The sequence below is a fragment of the Cynocephalus volans genome, chromosome 2 (assembly GCF_027409185.1).
Source record: "Cynocephalus volans isolate mCynVol1 chromosome 2, mCynVol1.pri, whole genome shotgun sequence".
Lineage (NCBI taxonomy): Eukaryota > Metazoa > Chordata > Mammalia > Dermoptera > Cynocephalidae > Cynocephalus > Cynocephalus volans.
Window position 1 is genome coordinate 209,453,262 of NC_084461.1, and position 18,150 is coordinate 209,471,411.

The window sequence follows — 18,150 nt, forward strand, 5'->3', positions numbered from 1 at the left end:
CCACAGAGGTGAGGAAGTGAGCAGAGGGAGAGTCCTTGTGCAGCTTGCCGGAGTCCCCCATAGAGGACATGCTGCAGGGCAGTTGTCAAGAGGGAGTAACAGGCTTACTGGAAAGTATTAAAACCTTAGGTTTGGAAATGGAGTGAGTCCTGAACAGAATAAATAAAATTAAATCCTCACCTGAGAGAAACAGTGCCATAGACAGAAGGTCTTTCTGCTCCTTGAGGAAGCCACTCCTTGTTTGCCTTGGGGGTTTCCATGCCCTGGTCACACTATTTCTTATCTCTTGGATGGTGTACACCCTGACTGAGAGGCACAGAGGATACCCCTTGAATTGGGCTGCTAGGGGCAGTCTTGACTGCATGTCCTGGGGTCCTGATGCCACTGGGGTTGGTCCCTTGGCATTGTGTTCCCAAAATCTCACAAGACCTTTCAGCCGTACATACTGCTCTAGCAAGACCTATAGAATAAGGGGCCATCAAGTTTGTCACTCGTGGCAGTAAGTGAGCATTCACTTAGGGCTGAGCTTCCTGCTTCCAAGACAGAATGTGTGTCTAATGGGCCTCCAAGAGGCTGGTGCTAAATTCTGAGAGGAATTTGGGTTAGATCCTCATATGAGGAAAATGGAATAAAACAAGGCCCAGTATCTTTAATAAAAGCTTTACAGAAAATGCAGAAGCTTTCTTGATATGACTATTTCATGCATTGTTTCTCAATGAAAACCAGGAAGAACTCTTTAAAACACCAATCAATGGAGGTTTTCCCTTGAGACACAGTGTCACCTGGTGGTGCAGGGCAGTGCTCAGAGCCATAAGCCTTGCAATTGAGTCCCAGCTCCCTGCTTCCTGGTCAGTTGATCTTGAATACATAGTCTTCTATGGTCAGAAGATGCATAGTCTTTTGGTGCCTCACAGGCAGAATGGGCCTCCCAGGAGAACTGCCTCATAAAAGATGTTCCTTGAGCATTGAAGAGTGCCTATAAAGCCTTGTCCTGGTCCTTGTCTCAAGGTGAGCAGCACATGTCAGCCCCTGCTGTTGTGGCACTTATTAGCCAAGAGCCTCAGGTGAGTCTGAGAGCTGAATGCTAGCTTCCCAGATACAGAGTGGCAGTCCTGGGTGAAACTATGGGTCCCCCACTGCACTCTGCCCTGAAGCCATGTGTCAGGGAGAGGCACAGAGGGACCTGGGGTGGGTGACTACCGGGCAAGTTGGTCTGAACAGAAAGAACCTAGGATGAAGCCCATTCATAAGTTGAGCAGCTCCAGCCAGCTGTGCTCTTCCTCAGCAAATGTGTGGGTCCAGGATCAGCTGCTATAGATCCGCAACCTAGTGCTCCCAGGGGCACAGGGTGACCACTGGTGCCAGCCCATAATGGGGCTAGGGAGGTGCAATTCCCAAGGGGCCACTGGCCACAGGGGCCCTGAATGGGGTGTCAGGCAGAGGCAGGAGGTGAGGAGACTCCCAAGGGCTCTAGTAGAAGTCCCAGCCATAGAGTGGAGCAGCCTAAGCTGGGACAGTGCCAAGCAAAGTCAACTTTATAGGCCAGTGTTGAGATGGGCTCAGAAAGTGATCAAATCGTCTAGAAATTTTTGTGATAGTTTGTCATTGCTATGACATTCTTACTGCATTTTACAAAGCTATAGTTTACACAACACTCTTGAAATTTTAAAAAAGATTTTAAGGATTTTGAGAAGCACTCACTTAGGGCTTTCAGAACATTAATCTATGCCTGCAGGTGGATGCTACTCCCTGTTGAAAAGCATTAGAAGAGTGGGAAACAGGCTCTTTGGTTTCACAGACCAGAGTCAAGGGCTTGTGATTTTTCCAATTTTTATATGGGTACAAATGGAAAGAGTTCAGAATTCTAGACACTGGTGTACCTGTCCACATTTCTATGACCTGGGGCTACCAGTACAGAGAACAGCCCAAAGACAGTACCCAGTTTAGGGGCTAACAGCTGGCCCATGGTTAGATGTGCTGGTAAGCAGGGAGGAGGCAGGCAAGGCTGAGAGCTCTTGGGCACCAGGCTGGAGTGTAATTCATGATGGACTCCTTGAGGAAAGTAGTTTAGTGATGGTGCCTATGACCCAGGGATTCTGTCATGTCTCTTCAAGAAATGTTTCTTGAAGCATCGTAAGAAAGTATTTACCTAACTTCTACAAAAGAAAAGTGTTGAAGAAGTAAGCTGTCAGTTATGTAGCCTCTCATTAATATTAATGAAGACTAAAAGTACTATGGAAAAATAGTTCAAATGGAGTGTTTGAAAAAAGCAGAACATAAAGTCATATTAAAATATGGTTATTATATAAATAAATACAATCAGAAATGAAAGAGGGGACATAACTACCAAAAGGATTATGAAGTATGCTATTTCATTGTATACCAATAAACTAGATAACTTAGATAAAAGAGACAAATTCCTCGAAAGACATAAACTACCAAAACAGACTCAAAAAGAACTAGACAACGTGAATAGTAAAGAATTTGAATTAGTAATCAAAGAACTACCCACAAAGAAAAGCCCAAATTCCAGGTGTTCATTGCTGTTATATAGAAAAGCAATTAATTGACTTTTTTATGTTAACCTTGTATCCTGAAATCTTGCTGTAATTACTTACTAATTCAAGATTTTGTTGTTGTTCATTCTTTTGTATTTTCCATAAAGATAGTGATGTCATCATGAACAAAGACAGTTTTTTCCTCCTTCCCAATCTTTGTACCTTTTCTTTCCTTCTCTTGTGTTATTGCATTAATTAGGATTTCCAGTACATGTTGAATAGGTGTGGTGAGCAGAGACATCTTTGCTTTCATCTAGTTTCTCACCATCAAGTATGATGTTAACTATGGAGTTTTTGTAGATATTCTTTATCAAGTTGAGGAAATTCCCTGCTATTCCTAGTTTGCTGAGAGTTTTTATTGTGAATGGGTGTTGAATTTTATTAAATGCTTTTTCTATGTCTAGTGATTATCATATATTTTTAAATTATAAGGTTTTTCTTCTTTAACCTTGTTGTTATGATGGATTACATTAATTGATTTGGGGGGTTTTGTTTTGGTTTTTTGATTTTTTTAGCATCTGGTCGGTATGGAGATCTGAACCCTTGATCTTGGTGTTATAAACACCGTACTCTAACCAACTGAGATAACCAGCCAGCTACATTAATTGGTGTTTGAACGTTGGACCAGTATGCATACCTAGAATAAGGCCCAGCTGGTCGTGGTATATAATCCTTTTTATACGTTGCTGGATTCAATTTGCTAATTTTTTGTTAAGGATTTTTGCATCTATGTTTATGAGAGATATTGATCTATACTTTTTCTTCTAATGTCTTTGTCTGGTTTTGGTGTTAGGGTAATAATGGCCTCATAGGAGTTAGGAATTATTTCCTCTGCTTCTATTCTCTATAACAGATCGTAGCAAATTGATATCATTTCTTCTTTAAGTGTTTGGTATAATTCACCTGTAAAACTATCCGGGCTTAGTGCTTTCTTTATTGGAAAAAATTTTTGATTCAATTTTATTAATAGATATAGGCCTATTCAGATTATCTCTTTTTCCTTCTGTGAGTTTTGGTAGATTGTTTCTTTCAAGGAATTAGTCCATTTCATCAGTTATCAAATGTGTGGGCATACAGGTGTTCATAAAATTCCTTCATGATTCTTTTACTGCCATGGGATCAGTAGTGAGGGCCTCTCCTTCATTTCTGACACTAATTTTGTGTATTCTCCTTTTTTCTTAGTTAACCTGGCTACAAGCTTATCAATTTTACTGATCTTTTCAAAGAACTGGCTTGTTATTTTGTCCATTTTCTCTATTGTTTTCCTGTTTTCAATTTCAGTGATTATTCATTTTCTTCTACTTGCTTTAAGTTTATTTTGCTTATCTCTTTTTAGTTCCTAAGAGTGAAGGTTAGATTATTGATTTGAGATCTGTTCTAATGTATGCATTGAGTGCCATAAATTCCCCTCTAAGTACTGCTTTCACTGTATGCCACAAATTTTGATGAGTTCTATTTTCATTTTCATTTAGTTCAAAACATTTTATTTCTCTGGAGACTTTTTCTGTGACGTATGTGTTATTTAGAAGTATTTTATTTTATCTCTAAATATTTGGGCGTTTTCCCATCATCTTTCTGTTATTGATATCTAGTTTAATTCCATTGTGGTCTGAGAGCATACTTTGTATGGTTGCTGTTCTTTTAAATTTGTTAGGAAGTGCTTTATGGCCCAAAATGTGATCTTTTGTGATGAATGGTCCATGCAAGCTTGAGAAGAATGTGTATTCTGCTATTGTTGAAGTATTTTATAAATGTCAATTAAATTCAGATGACTGATTATATTGTTCAATTAACTGTGTCTGTATTGATTTTCTGTTTGCTGGATCTGTCAGTTTCTGTTAGAGGGGTGTTGAAGTCTCCAGCTATAATAGTGGATTTGTCTAGTTCTCCTTGCAGTCTGTGTTTTTGCCACATGTATTTTAACATTCTGTTGTTAGGCATATGCATAATTAAGGATTGTTACTTCTTGGAGAATTGAAGGTTGGAATTAAGGTACCATTGTGTAATGCCTCTCTTTATCTTTGATAACTTTCATTGCTGTGACACCTGCTTTGAAATGAATATAGCTACTCCACCTTTTTTTTGATTAGTGTTAGCATGGCATGTCTTTCTACATTCCTTTACTTTTTTTTAAATAAACTATATTTTTTAGAGCAGTTTTAGGTTCACAGCAAAATTGAGCAGAGAGTACAGAGTTCCCATATATCCCCTGACCTCACATACACACAGCCTCCCTTCACTATCAACATCCCACACTAGAGTGGGACATATCATTATCACCCAAAGTCCATAGTTTACATTATTGTTCACTCTTGGTATTATATCTTTTATGGGTTTTGACAAATGTATAATGACACATATCCACCATTATAGTATCTTACAGAATAGTTTCACTGCCCTAAAAATCCTATTTTCCACCTATTCAACCCTCCCTCCTCCTTAACCCCCAGCAAGCACTGATCTTTTTACTGTCTCCATAGATTTGCCTTTTCCAGAATGTCATACAGTTGAAATCATTCCTTTACTTGTAATCTATGTGTCTTGTATAATGAAAATTATATATGTTTTAAAACATAAACCCATTTTTAAAAATGTTTTGTTTTTTTATCCATTCTGTCACTCTCTGTCTTTAATTGGTATATTTAGAGCATTTACATTTAAGGTGATTATTGATGTAGTGGATTGATATCTACCATATTTGTAACTGTTTTTAGTTCATTCCATTTATTCTTAATTTTTTATCTTCCCCTCTTTTTCTGCCTTCTGTGGTTTTAATTTAACATTTTATATGATTCTGTTTTCTCTCCTCTTTTAGCGTTATCAATTCTACTTCTTTTTTAAAAACCTTTTGGTGTTGCCCTACAGTTTGCACATACTTTTATACCACTTCATGGATAGTACAGGTACCCTATTACAGGGTATTCCCAATTTCTCCCTTATAATATTACTACCATTTATTTCACTCATCATGAACTATAATCATCTAATACATGGTTGCTGTTATTAGTTTGAACAAAAAGTTATCTTTAGATCAACTGAGAATAGGAAAAATAAAAGATTTTACTTTATATTCACATATTCCTTCTTTAACACCCTCCTTTCTTCATGCACATGTGAGTTTCTGACCTGCATCATTTTCCTTCTCCCTGAAAAAGTTTTAATATTTCTTGCAAGGCAGATCTGCTGGGAACAAATTGCCTGAGGTGTGTGTTTGTTTTTTCTGAGAATGTTTTTATTTCTCCTTTACTTTTGAGGCATGATTTCACTGGATACAGAATTCTAGGTTGGGGGGGGCGGTTCTTAAACACTAAATATTTCACTTCACATTTTTCTTGCTTGAAGGGAAGTGTGACATAACTTCTCTGTGCAGGTTAAAAGAGCAGAACCTTGTGAAAGAGCTGAGGCCCCGGGACCTCCTGGAGAGCAGCAGTGACAGTGATGAAAAGGTCCCTTTGGTCAAGCCTTCCTCACTATCCAAGAGAAAACTGGAGCTCGAGGTAGAGACAGTAGAGAAGAAGAAGAAAGGGCGTCCTCGAAAGGACTCCCGCCTTATGCCTGTGTCTCTCTCTGTTCAGGTGAGGCCTGTGGGCCCATCCTGCCTTCCCCTACCCTGCCTCTCTGTGCTTAGTGATTAGAGGTTCTGCAAGTCACACTCTGTGGTGTGACTCATCAGTGTGGGACACCTGGGGATCCTGCTCACTTAGACATGTATCCCCCTGGAATGTAGCACAGAGACCACGCTCCTCCTCGGGGCTGCCCTTGACCTACCCAGAATTCTTGAGCAGTTTCTCTGTTATCATCTACCTTACCTGTAGTAAGGTGAGGATCATTGTAGCATTCCCCTATGCTTTCTCCTTCACTGAGTAGGTGGAAATGCCCTTATAACAGGCTCAGCTTCACCTCTGGGTGAATTACCTTTTCCTAACACTACCCCCCTGTAATATTAGAGTGGGACTCAGGGATGTTTCTGGCTGTTCCAGTCTCCAGCTGTCCTGACTGCAGAGAAGGAGGCCATGTGTCTGTCTGCACCAACACTTGCACTGAAGCTGCCGATTCCAGGCCCCCAGAGAGCATTCACCCTCCAGGTGAGTGCTGGGACCCTCTGCCAACTCTCCCTCATAAGCACGTACACGTTTTCTCTCCCGCAGTATAAACCCTATCTTGTCACTGCCTTAGGAACTGTTTTCCAGTGGCTCTCCATCACCTTCTGGAGGAAGTTGTAGCTGATCTGGGTACCCGCCAGATCTTAGCAAGATCGCTGCTTCCTCTCCCCCATCCTCATGTCTCTTTGCGGCTTTGCTCTTGAAGTCCCAATCGCCAGGGCTGCCCTTACCATCACATCTTCTGGATGGCCATCTCTTTCAAGACTCATCTCAGGTGTCCCTTCTCCTGGAAGCCTTCTCCATCTCCACACTTGGCCCTGGGCAGCCTCAGTCTTGGTGCCTTGGACTGTAGTCATGGTCTGTCTCCCGACCGCCCCGCTGGCCTTGTCTACTTCTCAGTGCCCAGCACTGAGTCATTGTCAGAGCTTTTTGAGTTCTCAGAGTGGAAGCTAGTAACCATGTGCTTATTGAAAACACAATTCTAGAGCAAATAATCCTTTATACACAGAGGCCCTCTGGTCACAGCCAAGCACCAGTGTCCAGGACTCTCATGCCATGGTGCCTTTGCACACACTGTCACCTCTCTGCGCACCCTTTGTACCTCAGCTCAAGTGCATATCCTTGGCCAACCTTCTTGGACCTTGTGTATACTCCCACTGGCCACACACTGCTCTGGGCCCAGGCTGGTCCTCATAGGGCCCTGGAGAGCAGGCATTGACCCTTCCCAGCTGTTATTTCTTCTGGGCCATGGTGCAGAGGATTGAAGCAGGTGGAGCCAAATGGTAGGGACCTACATGGTTTGTTCTTGTTGCTGATGTGAGTGGAGGCAGGGGGCGCCACCAGCAGTCACCAGCACACAGATGTGCTCTTGAGCTCACAAGTGCCCTGACTCAAATTCCTTCCTGATGCCCTGCTTCTTGGGCCTTCGGCATAAAACTCCCCTCCCAAACTCCTCCAGCCCTTCCCCTGGGCATCTTCAACACTGAGCACTGCTTGGGACTGTTCTTGCTGTCTGGGTGTCTGTGAAGGAGACAAAGGCTCCAGGCTATTGCTGGCCCTCTGCTCCAGCTCACACACTCACGTGGCCACACGAATGCCAACTGTGGCAGTTCTGCCTGGTCTTCCATACAGCATATCTGTTGGTCGGCTCCCCAGACACACATGAGGCTGAGCCCATTTGGTATCAGGCACTGAAACAGGCACTTCTCACACTTGCTATGCTGGGGACACGCCTGCTACCTTGGTCTCAGTTGACAGAGTGAGGCTCACTGCCATGGAAACTGAAGAGCACCTTGGGGATTTTCCTTCCAAGCACTGTTCTTGCCAAACTCAGCAATCTTTGAAGATAGGAGGATCTTTGAATTAGGAGGCTACAAACCCAAGTCTCTCTCCCAGCTCTGTCCCTGGCTGGTAAAGTCCTGCTCTTGGGACAGGTTACTCCCTTGTGAAAAGAGGTGGTGGGAAACCAGCTCCCAGCATTCTCCCTGCCCTGGGGAGCCACATATCTGACCCTCTGGCCCCTTGGCCCTCCTACCCAGTCCTGTGACCGCTCCCCACCATCACCCTTCTCTGTTGGCCAGCCAGCTAGTCTACCTGTCAATGTCTTCCCCCTGCCTCAGAGCCCAGGGCTGCAGGGCCTCTGGACATCTCACCTGTCCCATGGCCCACATCTAAACCAGCCCACTGTCTCCTGAAAAGACATGTGTTTGCTTTCCTCCTTCCAGGTGAGCTCCGACCCCTCCATGTACATAGAGGTAGAGAATGAAGTGACTGCTGTGGGGGGTGTGAAGCTGAGCCGCCTGAAGTGCAACCGGGAAGGGAAGGAGTGGGAGACAGTGCTCACCAGCCGGATCCTCACTGCTGCCGGCAGCTGGTAAGGGGGGCGAGGACCTCAGCCTGGCCTGGCTTCTCATGGAAAGCAGGCACCACCTGCTGTGATGGGTGGCACTATTACTGTCCGGGAAGGTGCATGGCCCCTCAAGTGCCGGCTCCCATGGAGGCTCACACAAGCCTCACTCCAGCCCACACATGTACATTTGTCATCTCGATCCCTGCAACACCCAAGGAAGTCAGCATCATTATCCCCGTGTTATGTTACATATGGGGAAACTGAGCCCTCAAGGGTTATCCAAGCCAGTCTTTGAATCTGGTGGTCTGATTCCCTTGTCTGCCCAGATCCCCAGAGTCTCAGGTTCCAGGCTAAGGTCTGCCTGGCTCTCTTCGACCTAGGCTGGTTCTTTCTCTGAACCCCAGATTTTCATCCAAAATGGTCAGGATGAATTTCTGACTGTTCCCTAAGTCCCCATCACAGACTTCCCCAGATTCTGCTCTTTGGGAAGAGACCTTGATTAGTGGTTAGTCTCCCAATGTCTTCCCATGGGCTCTTGGAACTGTACATGAGCTCTGTCCATGCCTGCACTCAATCTGGAAAGAGGACCAGCATTTTCCTCAGCTGACCACCAGGCATAGGGCTGCAGTCAGGACCATGTGGCAGATACTATTACCAGAGTTTTACAAAGATGATTGCTCAGATACAGCCATTTTAGTTAGACCCTTTATCATCTAGCATGAGGTCACATGTGAATGCTTTCACATGTGTCTATAAACACTTGGTCTTAGGTCTTAGGTCAGGATTCCCGTGGGCCTTGGTGTTAGGCCTAGAAGGACCCCACTGTTCTGTTCCTTCTGTGCATTCTCCCTTAGGATGAGCAGGTTGAGCTCCCAATCCCAAGGAAGGTGGCATGTGCCAGCTGGGGGCTAAGGGATGTCAGCACAGCACCCCCCATGGCGACACAGTAGCCGTTAGGGAGGCCTGCAGGGCAACCTGGGACCTCTCTGCCTGCACAGTTCCTCCAGCCCAGGCCCAGTCTGTAGGCCTGTTCCCCAGTGCTGCAGCCCCAGAATTATAGCTGTGGGCTGGCTTTAGGAACGCCCTGACCATCAGAGCTAATTGGCTAGAATTCAGTCACAGCTCCACAGAGAGCTCCCTGCTGCTGGGTCCTGCAGCAGGTTCTTCTCTGATTCATACTCTCAAAATGGACATTTGTAAAGAAAAACATCTCACTTTCCTCTCCCTTTTCAGAAGCCAATAACAAGTGTCTCATTAGAAAGGCAGTTGTGAGAGCTCTTTCCTTAGCCGACCTTCTTCCTGTAAGCCTCCTGAGGGGGGGGGGTGGCCACGCCCATGCAGGCCGAGGCCCTAGCTGAGCAGGATAGGAGTGACACAAAGGAGAGCTCTTGGATTGTCTGCGATGGTCAGGATCTCGCTGTGCTGGCTGCACACTTGCTCCTACTGACTGGGGTCTGAACTGCAGCCTCACCCTGGGCCTGTGGCTGGGCCTGCAGGGGGCCCTCACTGAGAAGGCAGCAGCCTGCTTTTGTTGGGCCCGCCTGAGGGCCCTGGTGGTCACTCGGGAGACACTGGACAGGTGTTCTCCTTAGAGGCACTCCTTGTCCAGGGAGTGATACGCCTCTCCCACCCCAGCCAAAACAGCCCTCTGAGTGCACAGCTGGTTTCCCCTGTGGACGGGCATACCAGTGACCCCACATTTCTCCCGGCCTGCCTCAGCAGAAGCCCTCTCAGGACTGGACTGGCTAGTTATGGCCAGGAGACGGTCATGTGGGATCTATGTGGTTTTACCTGATGAGCAAGGCATGCTTCCTGAGTGACCGTCGAGTGTGGTGGCCCTCCAAAGCCCCAACACCCTTCCAAGCAGCCTTGTAGGCAGGAAGAACACAGAAGTCACTCTCATCTGAGATCTCAGGCCGGCTCCCAGGTTCTGGCAACCCCGCCATCCCTGCCCTGCCCCGCCCCAGAGCAGCTGCCTCTGGCAGTACCCAGCCCCCATGACACCTGCCTCCCTCTGCCTTCTCAGTGACGTGGTGTGTGTTGCCTGTGAAAAGAGGATGTTGTCAGTGTTCTCCACCTGTGGTCGCCGCCTCCTCCCTCCCATCCTCCTGCCATCCCCAATCTCCACATTGCATTGCACAGGCTCCTATGTCATGGCTCTCACTGCTGCGGCCACACTGTCTGTCTGGTAAGAGGCAGGCGTGGGGTGGGGCAGGCTCCAGGTGGGAAAGGGCAAGGCTGTGCAGGTCCCACCTCACTGCAGGGGCAGGGCAGGTAGTGGAGAAGGCCAGCCATCAGGCCCTAGAGGAGGCCCTGAGCAGTCAGCAATGTTGTTTGTGTGGGCGAGGGCTGAGGGAGGGTGTACAAGGTGAGGTGAGGCAACCTGCCTACCCTGCTGTCACCCTTACAGGAGCAGACCACGTGATAAATTGCACTGCCTAATTGCATGTGCCAGGATCCTTATGTAGGGTTCATCAGAAATGGGGTCTCACCTGTCAGAGTGTAGCCACACTCCTGGTGTGGCTGCTATGGCCTAGCTTCTCCCAGAGTGGTGTGGGCATTGGGGGCAGTCTCCATGGCTCTGTTTCCTGGGCCCTCTGCTATAGACTTTGGCCGAGGGAGTGCAGTAGCATGTGGGGAGCAGAAACCACTGTTGACCCAGAGCCCATCTCACTAGGAGAGGCCAGGGCTGGGGGTGCATGCAGGGACCAGGGTGTCTGAGCAGCCGAGGACTCTCTATGACACATTTGCCCCAATTAGAAAGTAAACTATTCCCTGTCTTCCTCTTAGGGATGTTCACAGGCAGGTGGTTGTGGTGAAAGAAGAGTCTCTACACTCCATCTTGGCAGGTAACTCAAGCAGCAGGCTGCCCTTCCTCCCCTGGGGAGCCTGAGTCCCAAGTCTGATGCAAAAGGGCCCCATGTAGCCCAGAGGAGAGCCAGGCTCTGGGCACAGCCAGAGGCTCTCAATGAGGCAGGGGGTCCACTCGCTCTCCAGGGCATGTTTGAATGAGTCCCCAAGAGGTGACAGAGCCTGGCAGGTGGTATTGAGAATGACTTCTACACAGCACTTAGCAGCTCTCCCGTCCCCCTGTTGCTGAGTTGGCCTTAAGGCACTTGTTGCTGGAGCCGTGGGAGCTGGGGTTCAGATTTCTCCTTTGGTGCATGTGCAAACATTTGCTGATCGGAGCACACCCAGAACTTATTCCTGTGCTGTCCCTCAGGAAGTGACATGACGGTATCACAGATCTTGCTGACGCAGCATGGAATCCCAGTGATGAACCTGTCCGATGGGAAGGCATACTGCTTTAATCCATCACTTTCTACATGGTAAGCAAGCCTCCCCCAGCCCTGCTACCTTGGAGAGTGTCCATCTGCTCTGGACAGCAGAGCAAAGGCTCAGATCCTGGAGTGCAGGCTGCAGTGACAGCCAGCACATTCCACCCTGTCCCTGTGGACACCGTGGCCCATGGCCTCTACCCTCAGAGCCTTTGCATAGGGGCTCTGTCCTTCTGCATTGTTTTCTGGGGCCATTTTTTTTGGAATAGGCATTTAAAAGTTTTTGTGGGTCTTGATATGTATCCAGGCTGGCCTCTTTTGCCATCGTCAGCATAGGTGACTCTGCTCCAGAGTAGCCTTGCCATCACTAGTCAATTTCTGTAAGCTTAGTAACACTTCAGACTTAATGACTTAGTAATGGTGCAGATTCACTCACCCAGCTGTGATGATTCATACTTTTTCTCTGCCCAGTTTGGAATTTAGAGCCCTTTTCTGTATTTGCAAAATCTCTTAATGCATCAGAGATCTTAACCCAGGCATATGAAATGTGTAAATTGTATCCCAGCCACTCCAGGAAATTCTCTTCTGGCCTACACCCTTGGTCCATCAGAACCAAAGCTTGTTACCTTCTAGCCTGTTTTCTGTTCATAGTTGCAAAGAGCCAAGTTTATACTCACACTGAGATTTCTTTTTGAGTGAAAAGAAATCTCCACCACCTGCTCTCCCAAACTGCAAAATGTTGGGTATTATACGAGATTAGTATAACAGAAAAAGGCTGATTATTTAAGAAGAGAAATGTTGACTCTTCATAGGCATCTTTGTATCTTAGACACCCTTACAAAGGCACCCAGCTATTTTTAAAATGTTTGAAGAATGTTTTCTTAACAAAGATGTAAAGGGTCCACAGAAGGTGGAAGAACTGCCTGCCTGGGAACATTGTAGAAGCACAGGGAGGCCAGAGGTCCCAGACCATGTGGGCCCCTGGGTAAACCATGGCAGTGTGTGAGCCAGGCATCTGGAACCAGCACCAAGACTGTGGAGCTGAAATGTCCACAGCAATACCCAATCAGCCACCTTCACTATCATTCAGTTTTCGTTTGGAACAATAGCTTATCAGGCCCGTTACCATGACACCTGTCAGGGATGGGCACTTGTGTTGAAAAGCAATGGCACTCAGCCTCTGCTGGCTTTCTGCCTATGTCGGGTGGGGCTTGCTTCTCTGTGACCTCCTGGCCAGCCTCTAGTAGACCCGATTTTCCTGAGATCTGCTCCTGCCTTTGCCTCCTCAGGAACCTGGTTTCTGACAAGCAAGACTCACTGGCCCAGTGTGCAGACTTTAGGAGCAGCCTGCCATCCCAGGACGCTATGCTGTGCTCAGGACCGTTAGCCATAATCCAGGGCCGCACTTCCAAGTACGTGACCTGATAACTGTGGCCACTATCAGCAGCCCTGCCCCAGGAAGTGACTGGGTTGGTACAAGAACAGTCCACGTAGGCCTGGTCTCTGCCTGTCCGCTTTGCCCCAGCAGCTGCTCAGCACAGGCAGGCTGGGCAGGGCAGGCTGTGGGTGCCAAGAGTTGTTGGCCAGCATCAGATTATATCTCAGGGGGTGGCCAGGACACAGGCCCTGTTACTTCAGAGGCTCAGGTGGCAGTCCAAGGGTGCGAAGGGTCATGGAAGGCCATGGAAGGCAGTATTTTGGGTGTGGAGAATGGGTCACTGGCTTATCATCTCAGGGGCCTAGATGCAGGTGCAGGGTGGGATTCTCCTGGGGTGCCAGGAGGTCCATGGCTGGGATATGGCGATGGGCAGGCCAAGGAGTCTGTGGCATTTGCCACCAGGTTGGCTGGTGGATGGGAGGCCTTGGGCAGCCCTGGTGCCAGCCACCCCTGCCGGCTCCTCGCCAGTCCCCTGGGGCACATGGAGCAGCCTCCAGCCTCCATACAGTACCCACTACCTCATCGTGCGTGCTCTGCCAATCTCTGCAGCTCTGGAAGGCAGGCTGCCCGGCTCTTCTCCGTGCCTCATGTGGTGCAGCAGGAGACCACCCTGGCCTACCTAGAGAACCAGGTTGCAGCAGCACTCACCCTGCAGTCCAGCCACGAGTACCGCCATTGGCTCCTCCTCTATGCACGGTACCTCGTGAATGAAGGTGAGGTTCCTGGCAGCCCTGAGTGACCTTCTCCTTCGTCTCCTTCATCCTCCCAGGCCTGTCTCAGTCCCCATGAATCAGGGAAGAGGTGTGGTGGCCCGGAGCTCTCTGAACTCTCGTGCATTCCTCATGGGCACCCATGGTCATCCCCCAAGGTCCTGGCTTCCTGCTCCCCTGTCAGCGAGGTGGATCCCTCAGCCCCCCTCCTCCCAGTAAGAGCTGCGATCAGGGCAGTTGAGCAGACACCCAGCCCCATTATGGGCTCTGAGGCCCTGAATAGAGTGGCCTGAGAATGTTCCCTCAGAGGAGCAGGAGGACTGGCAGCAAGGAGGGAGAGGTAGCACATGTGTGGGAAGACATTCCCTGAAGGAGCAGACTCCATGTTTTGGCTCCTGCCCTCCACCACACCCTGGCAGCACTGATACTCAGCGAGACAGTCACCCCAGGGAGGGCGAATTTTGGCAGCATTTCTATTTCTTCTCTGAGTCTTCTGGCCCTCCAGACTAGGAGCTCCCTGCCATGGCTCTCAGAGCACTTGTGCCCTTCCACAGCATCCCCCACAGAAAGCAAGGTGTGCTGGAAGAGGTGGTTGTGCTGTTCTTGGGGTGACCTATAGCAGCCTTTCATCCTTCCACTGGACAAGTGTGGAGTCGTGCCTTACTAGCACTTTCTCCCACTCGAGATTGGCCTCCAAGGGCCATGTCATGGGACTGGCTGGCCCAAAGCTCTCCCTGTGTCAGTACACGGCACCAGGCCTGGTCACAGAGTGGCCTCCTCCACAGCTTTTCCTGCCCTTTTTGCTTTGCTTTTGTCATCATCCTCCTCATTTTGATTACAATTTAGAGGGAAAAAAACGTAAGAACAGAAAAGACAGAGGAAAACATACCAAACCCTTTGTAAAGCTAGGGCTAGGTCTCACAGACCCCTTGAGCCCGTTGTCCAGACTAGGTCACAACCCTTCACACGCAGGTCTACAAGCTAGGTAACAGGAAAAGGTCCTTGGAGCCGTGGGTGAAGAAACAATAGGCTTTATTTTTAGACACGAGCTCTGCCAACCAGCAGTTCAGAGCCGCTGCCTCACACACTGAAGAGCACACAAAAATAGCAATAAGCCAAAGGGTACAAGGGCGCAAATGCGCATTAACTCTACTCTCACACAACTTGTTTACAGTGGATGTGCTGTACCACACCCAGCCGGACCTGAAGTGAGGAGGCCTGACTAAACTACTCCATTTTCCTCACACCCCTATAAATGTCATTCCCAGAACTAAAATGTCACATGTGTCTCCAACTATGTAAATATGAATGTGTGTGTCTACACTTGTAATGACAACAAACATTCCTGATCAACTCAAAGCCCTGCTTCCCTCCCCAGAGGACTCCAGTGATACACTTCATGTGGACTCCTCCCACCAGGATTATGTGGTTGCCCATTATGTGTGGTCATCGGCTTTTCTAAATACTCAACCTTCCCAAGCCCTCATACCTTTCCAGAGGTGTTCTAGTCACATCTTGGAGCTCGTACCCCGTCTCCCAGGATACCCCTCCTCTCACACCTCTCTGGTTTGCCTCATCCTGGGTGTAGATCAGGATTCGCCTTGATGCCCACATAAAGTCCTTGCCCCCTCTAGGCCCCCGCCACCCATTTGTGAGATCACTTCTGTCACCTGCTTCTCTTTCTCCATCTTCCACATGTCTGTTCCAGTTTCCATACACGAGTCACCCCCTCCCTCTGTCCCTTGGTTTTCTGAGCTGTAAAAGAAGGAGTCAAGTGTTAATGTGAGACCCCATTCACTTCCAATATTTCTCAGATTCCACCTTCATCCCTCTTATTCTCCACCCTTATCTGGGTGATTTCATGCATTCCCTATGGCTTTAACTGCCCCCAAGTGCCGACAAACCTCGCATACTCTGCCTCCAGCCTTTCTAGTAGCTCCACCCGGCAGTGCCTGTAACCCTTGAGTTGACTCATCCACTTAGGCACCACTACTCAGTCATACTCTTACCACCTCTTACCTCCTGTGGGCCTCCTACCCTTCTGATTTCCTCTCACACCAGATGCCAGCCTGTCACCTCCCAAACAGATCTCACCAGCCCACTCCCCTCCTGCCACCATTTCTCATGTTTTCCCATCACCTTGGGGAGTTTGTCACAGAACTGGCTATGGCTTGTTTTTCCTGTGGGCCTAGCATACAGAGGGGATGCTGCATATGTTGTCAGGGGAGAGGGTGAGTGAGAATCTGTGATTATGGGTCTCAGTGCCCCAAACTGGAGACACTCAGAGGCGTTTTGCCCATAGTAGGCAATAAAATAAGCATTTGTTCATTCTATTTTGATATACACAACTTAGCATATTCTTGATTTTTTATTTCTTTTTGTAATGTGTTCTTATTTCTGTTTTTGTTTTGTTGTTTTTCTATAATTAGGGTTTGAATACCGACTCCGAGAAGTATGCAAGGACTTACTGGGTCCGGTTCACTACTCCACCGGAAGCCAGTGGGAATCCACAGTAGTGGTAGGTGCTTCTTTCATTGTTGCTGCACAGATTCTCTCTTGAAACGTGAAAGCAGAGATTTTTAAAATAAGCCAAAGTTGCACAGAAAGAGAAATACCACATGTTCTCACTTATTGGTGGGAGCTAAAAATTAATATATAAATTCACACACACACACACACACACACACACAAAAAAACCGGGGGGCGGGGAGAAGATATAACAACCACAATTACTTGAAGTTGATACGACAAGCAAACAGAAAGGACATTGTTGGAGGGGAGGGGGGGAGGGAGGAGGGAAGGAGGTTTTGGTGATGGGGAGCAATAATCAGCCACAATGTATATCGACAAAATAAAAATTTTTTAAAAAAGTAAAAATAAAAAAATAAGGGTATAGAATAAAAAAAATAAAATAAGCCAAAGTGCTTTGAAATTCTTCCTCATTGGACTTCTGCAGCACACTGCCTTGAGTCCCAGTGTCAGTGAGAGGGCATATGGGAGGAAATAGTACAGGGTGTGGGATGAGGCAGGAGGGATGAGCAGGACATAGGCCATAGAGACCTTGTGAGAAGGTAGAGTTTTCTTCTAGGGCAGTGGGAGTGTTGAAAGAGTTGGTGCAGAGGTGATGTGAACTGAAATAGAAAACCAATCAGGGTGTGTATTTTGCAACAGTCCCAGGAACAAATGAAGGCAACTGGATCAGTGGTGGTGGCCATGATTGGGGAACAGAGAGATTCAACATGTGTTTTGGAGGCAGAATCAGCAAGACTTGCTGAGTGGTTGGATGTGGAAGGAAGAAAATAATGAACACGTGGTCGCCTCCAGATTTTTTTTGGCTGGCAGAGATGATGAGGGATGGGAGAAGTTGTGGAGACAAGAGTTAGTTCACAGTTTTGTTGGGTCATTCAGCAATTACTGATGGAGCACCTGCTCTGGCCAGGTATGTTTTAGGCACGGGGTAGCAGCAGTGAACAACTCTCTGCTTTCTTGTTTTCTTGTGGAGAGAGGCAGACTGTAAGCAAATGTGTAAGTGTATATAGTGTCTTGGGTGATGTTGGGTGCTCTGGAAGAAAATAAAGAGGGCAGGGGTACTGGTGGGATGCTATTTCATATTGGGTGATCAAGCAAAGACTAACTGAATTACTGAGCAGAGACCAGAAAAGGTGAGGGATGAAGCCATGCATATATTTGGGGGAACATCCAGACAGAGGGAATAGCAAGTGCAAAGGCCCTGATGTGGAAGAGCTTGGAATGTGAAAGAACAGCCGAGCAGAGTGGTGAGGAGAGGGTGAAAGGAATTAAGATCAGAAAGATCGGAGAGCCAGTCCTCACAAGACTTTGAAGACCTTTGTGTGTGCAGTGGCCTCCTATATTATTTAAACCTTTTTATTTATTTTATTTTATTTTTTATTTTTTTTGTCTTTTTCGTGACCGGCACTCAACCAGTGAGTGCACCGGCCATTCCTATATAGGCTCCGAACCCGCGGCGGGAGCCTCGCGCTCCCAGCGCTGCACTCTCCTGAGTGCGCCACGGGCTCGGCCCTTATTTAAACCTTTTTAAAATTTTGTTGCAATATGTCTTAATTTGGTTGGGTAATGGAGTCTCAGGTACAAAATCAATTCCACTTAGATCTTCGAAGGTATTGTTCCATAGACTTTTAGCAGCCAGTGTTGTTCCAAAAAAGCCTGATATAAATCTGATTTCCATTGCTTTT

The 18,150-nt window shown here is 47.5% G+C and overlaps 1 protein-coding gene across 2 annotated transcripts in view; it reads left to right on the plus strand.

The window, feature by feature from the left end:
• LOC134369294 (protein HIRA) overlaps positions 1-18,150 on the plus strand; it is an 83,320-nt gene that overhangs the window by 58,268 nt on the left and 6,902 nt on the right. For both annotated transcript variants that reach the window (XM_063085644.1, XM_063085645.1), the window contains 9 exons: positions 5,929-6,133; positions 6,539-6,643; positions 8,386-8,534; positions 10,537-10,698; positions 11,301-11,359; positions 11,734-11,839; positions 13,078-13,200; positions 13,776-13,939; positions 16,366-16,454. In XM_063085644.1, the coding sequence (XP_062941714.1) occupies positions 5,929-6,133; positions 6,539-6,643; positions 8,386-8,534; positions 10,537-10,698; positions 11,301-11,359; positions 11,734-11,839; positions 13,078-13,200; positions 13,776-13,939; positions 16,366-16,454 (1,162 nt within the window). The remainder of the gene's footprint in view (positions 1-5,928; positions 6,134-6,538; positions 6,644-8,385; positions 8,535-10,536; positions 10,699-11,300; positions 11,360-11,733; positions 11,840-13,077; positions 13,201-13,775; positions 13,940-16,365; positions 16,455-18,150) is intronic.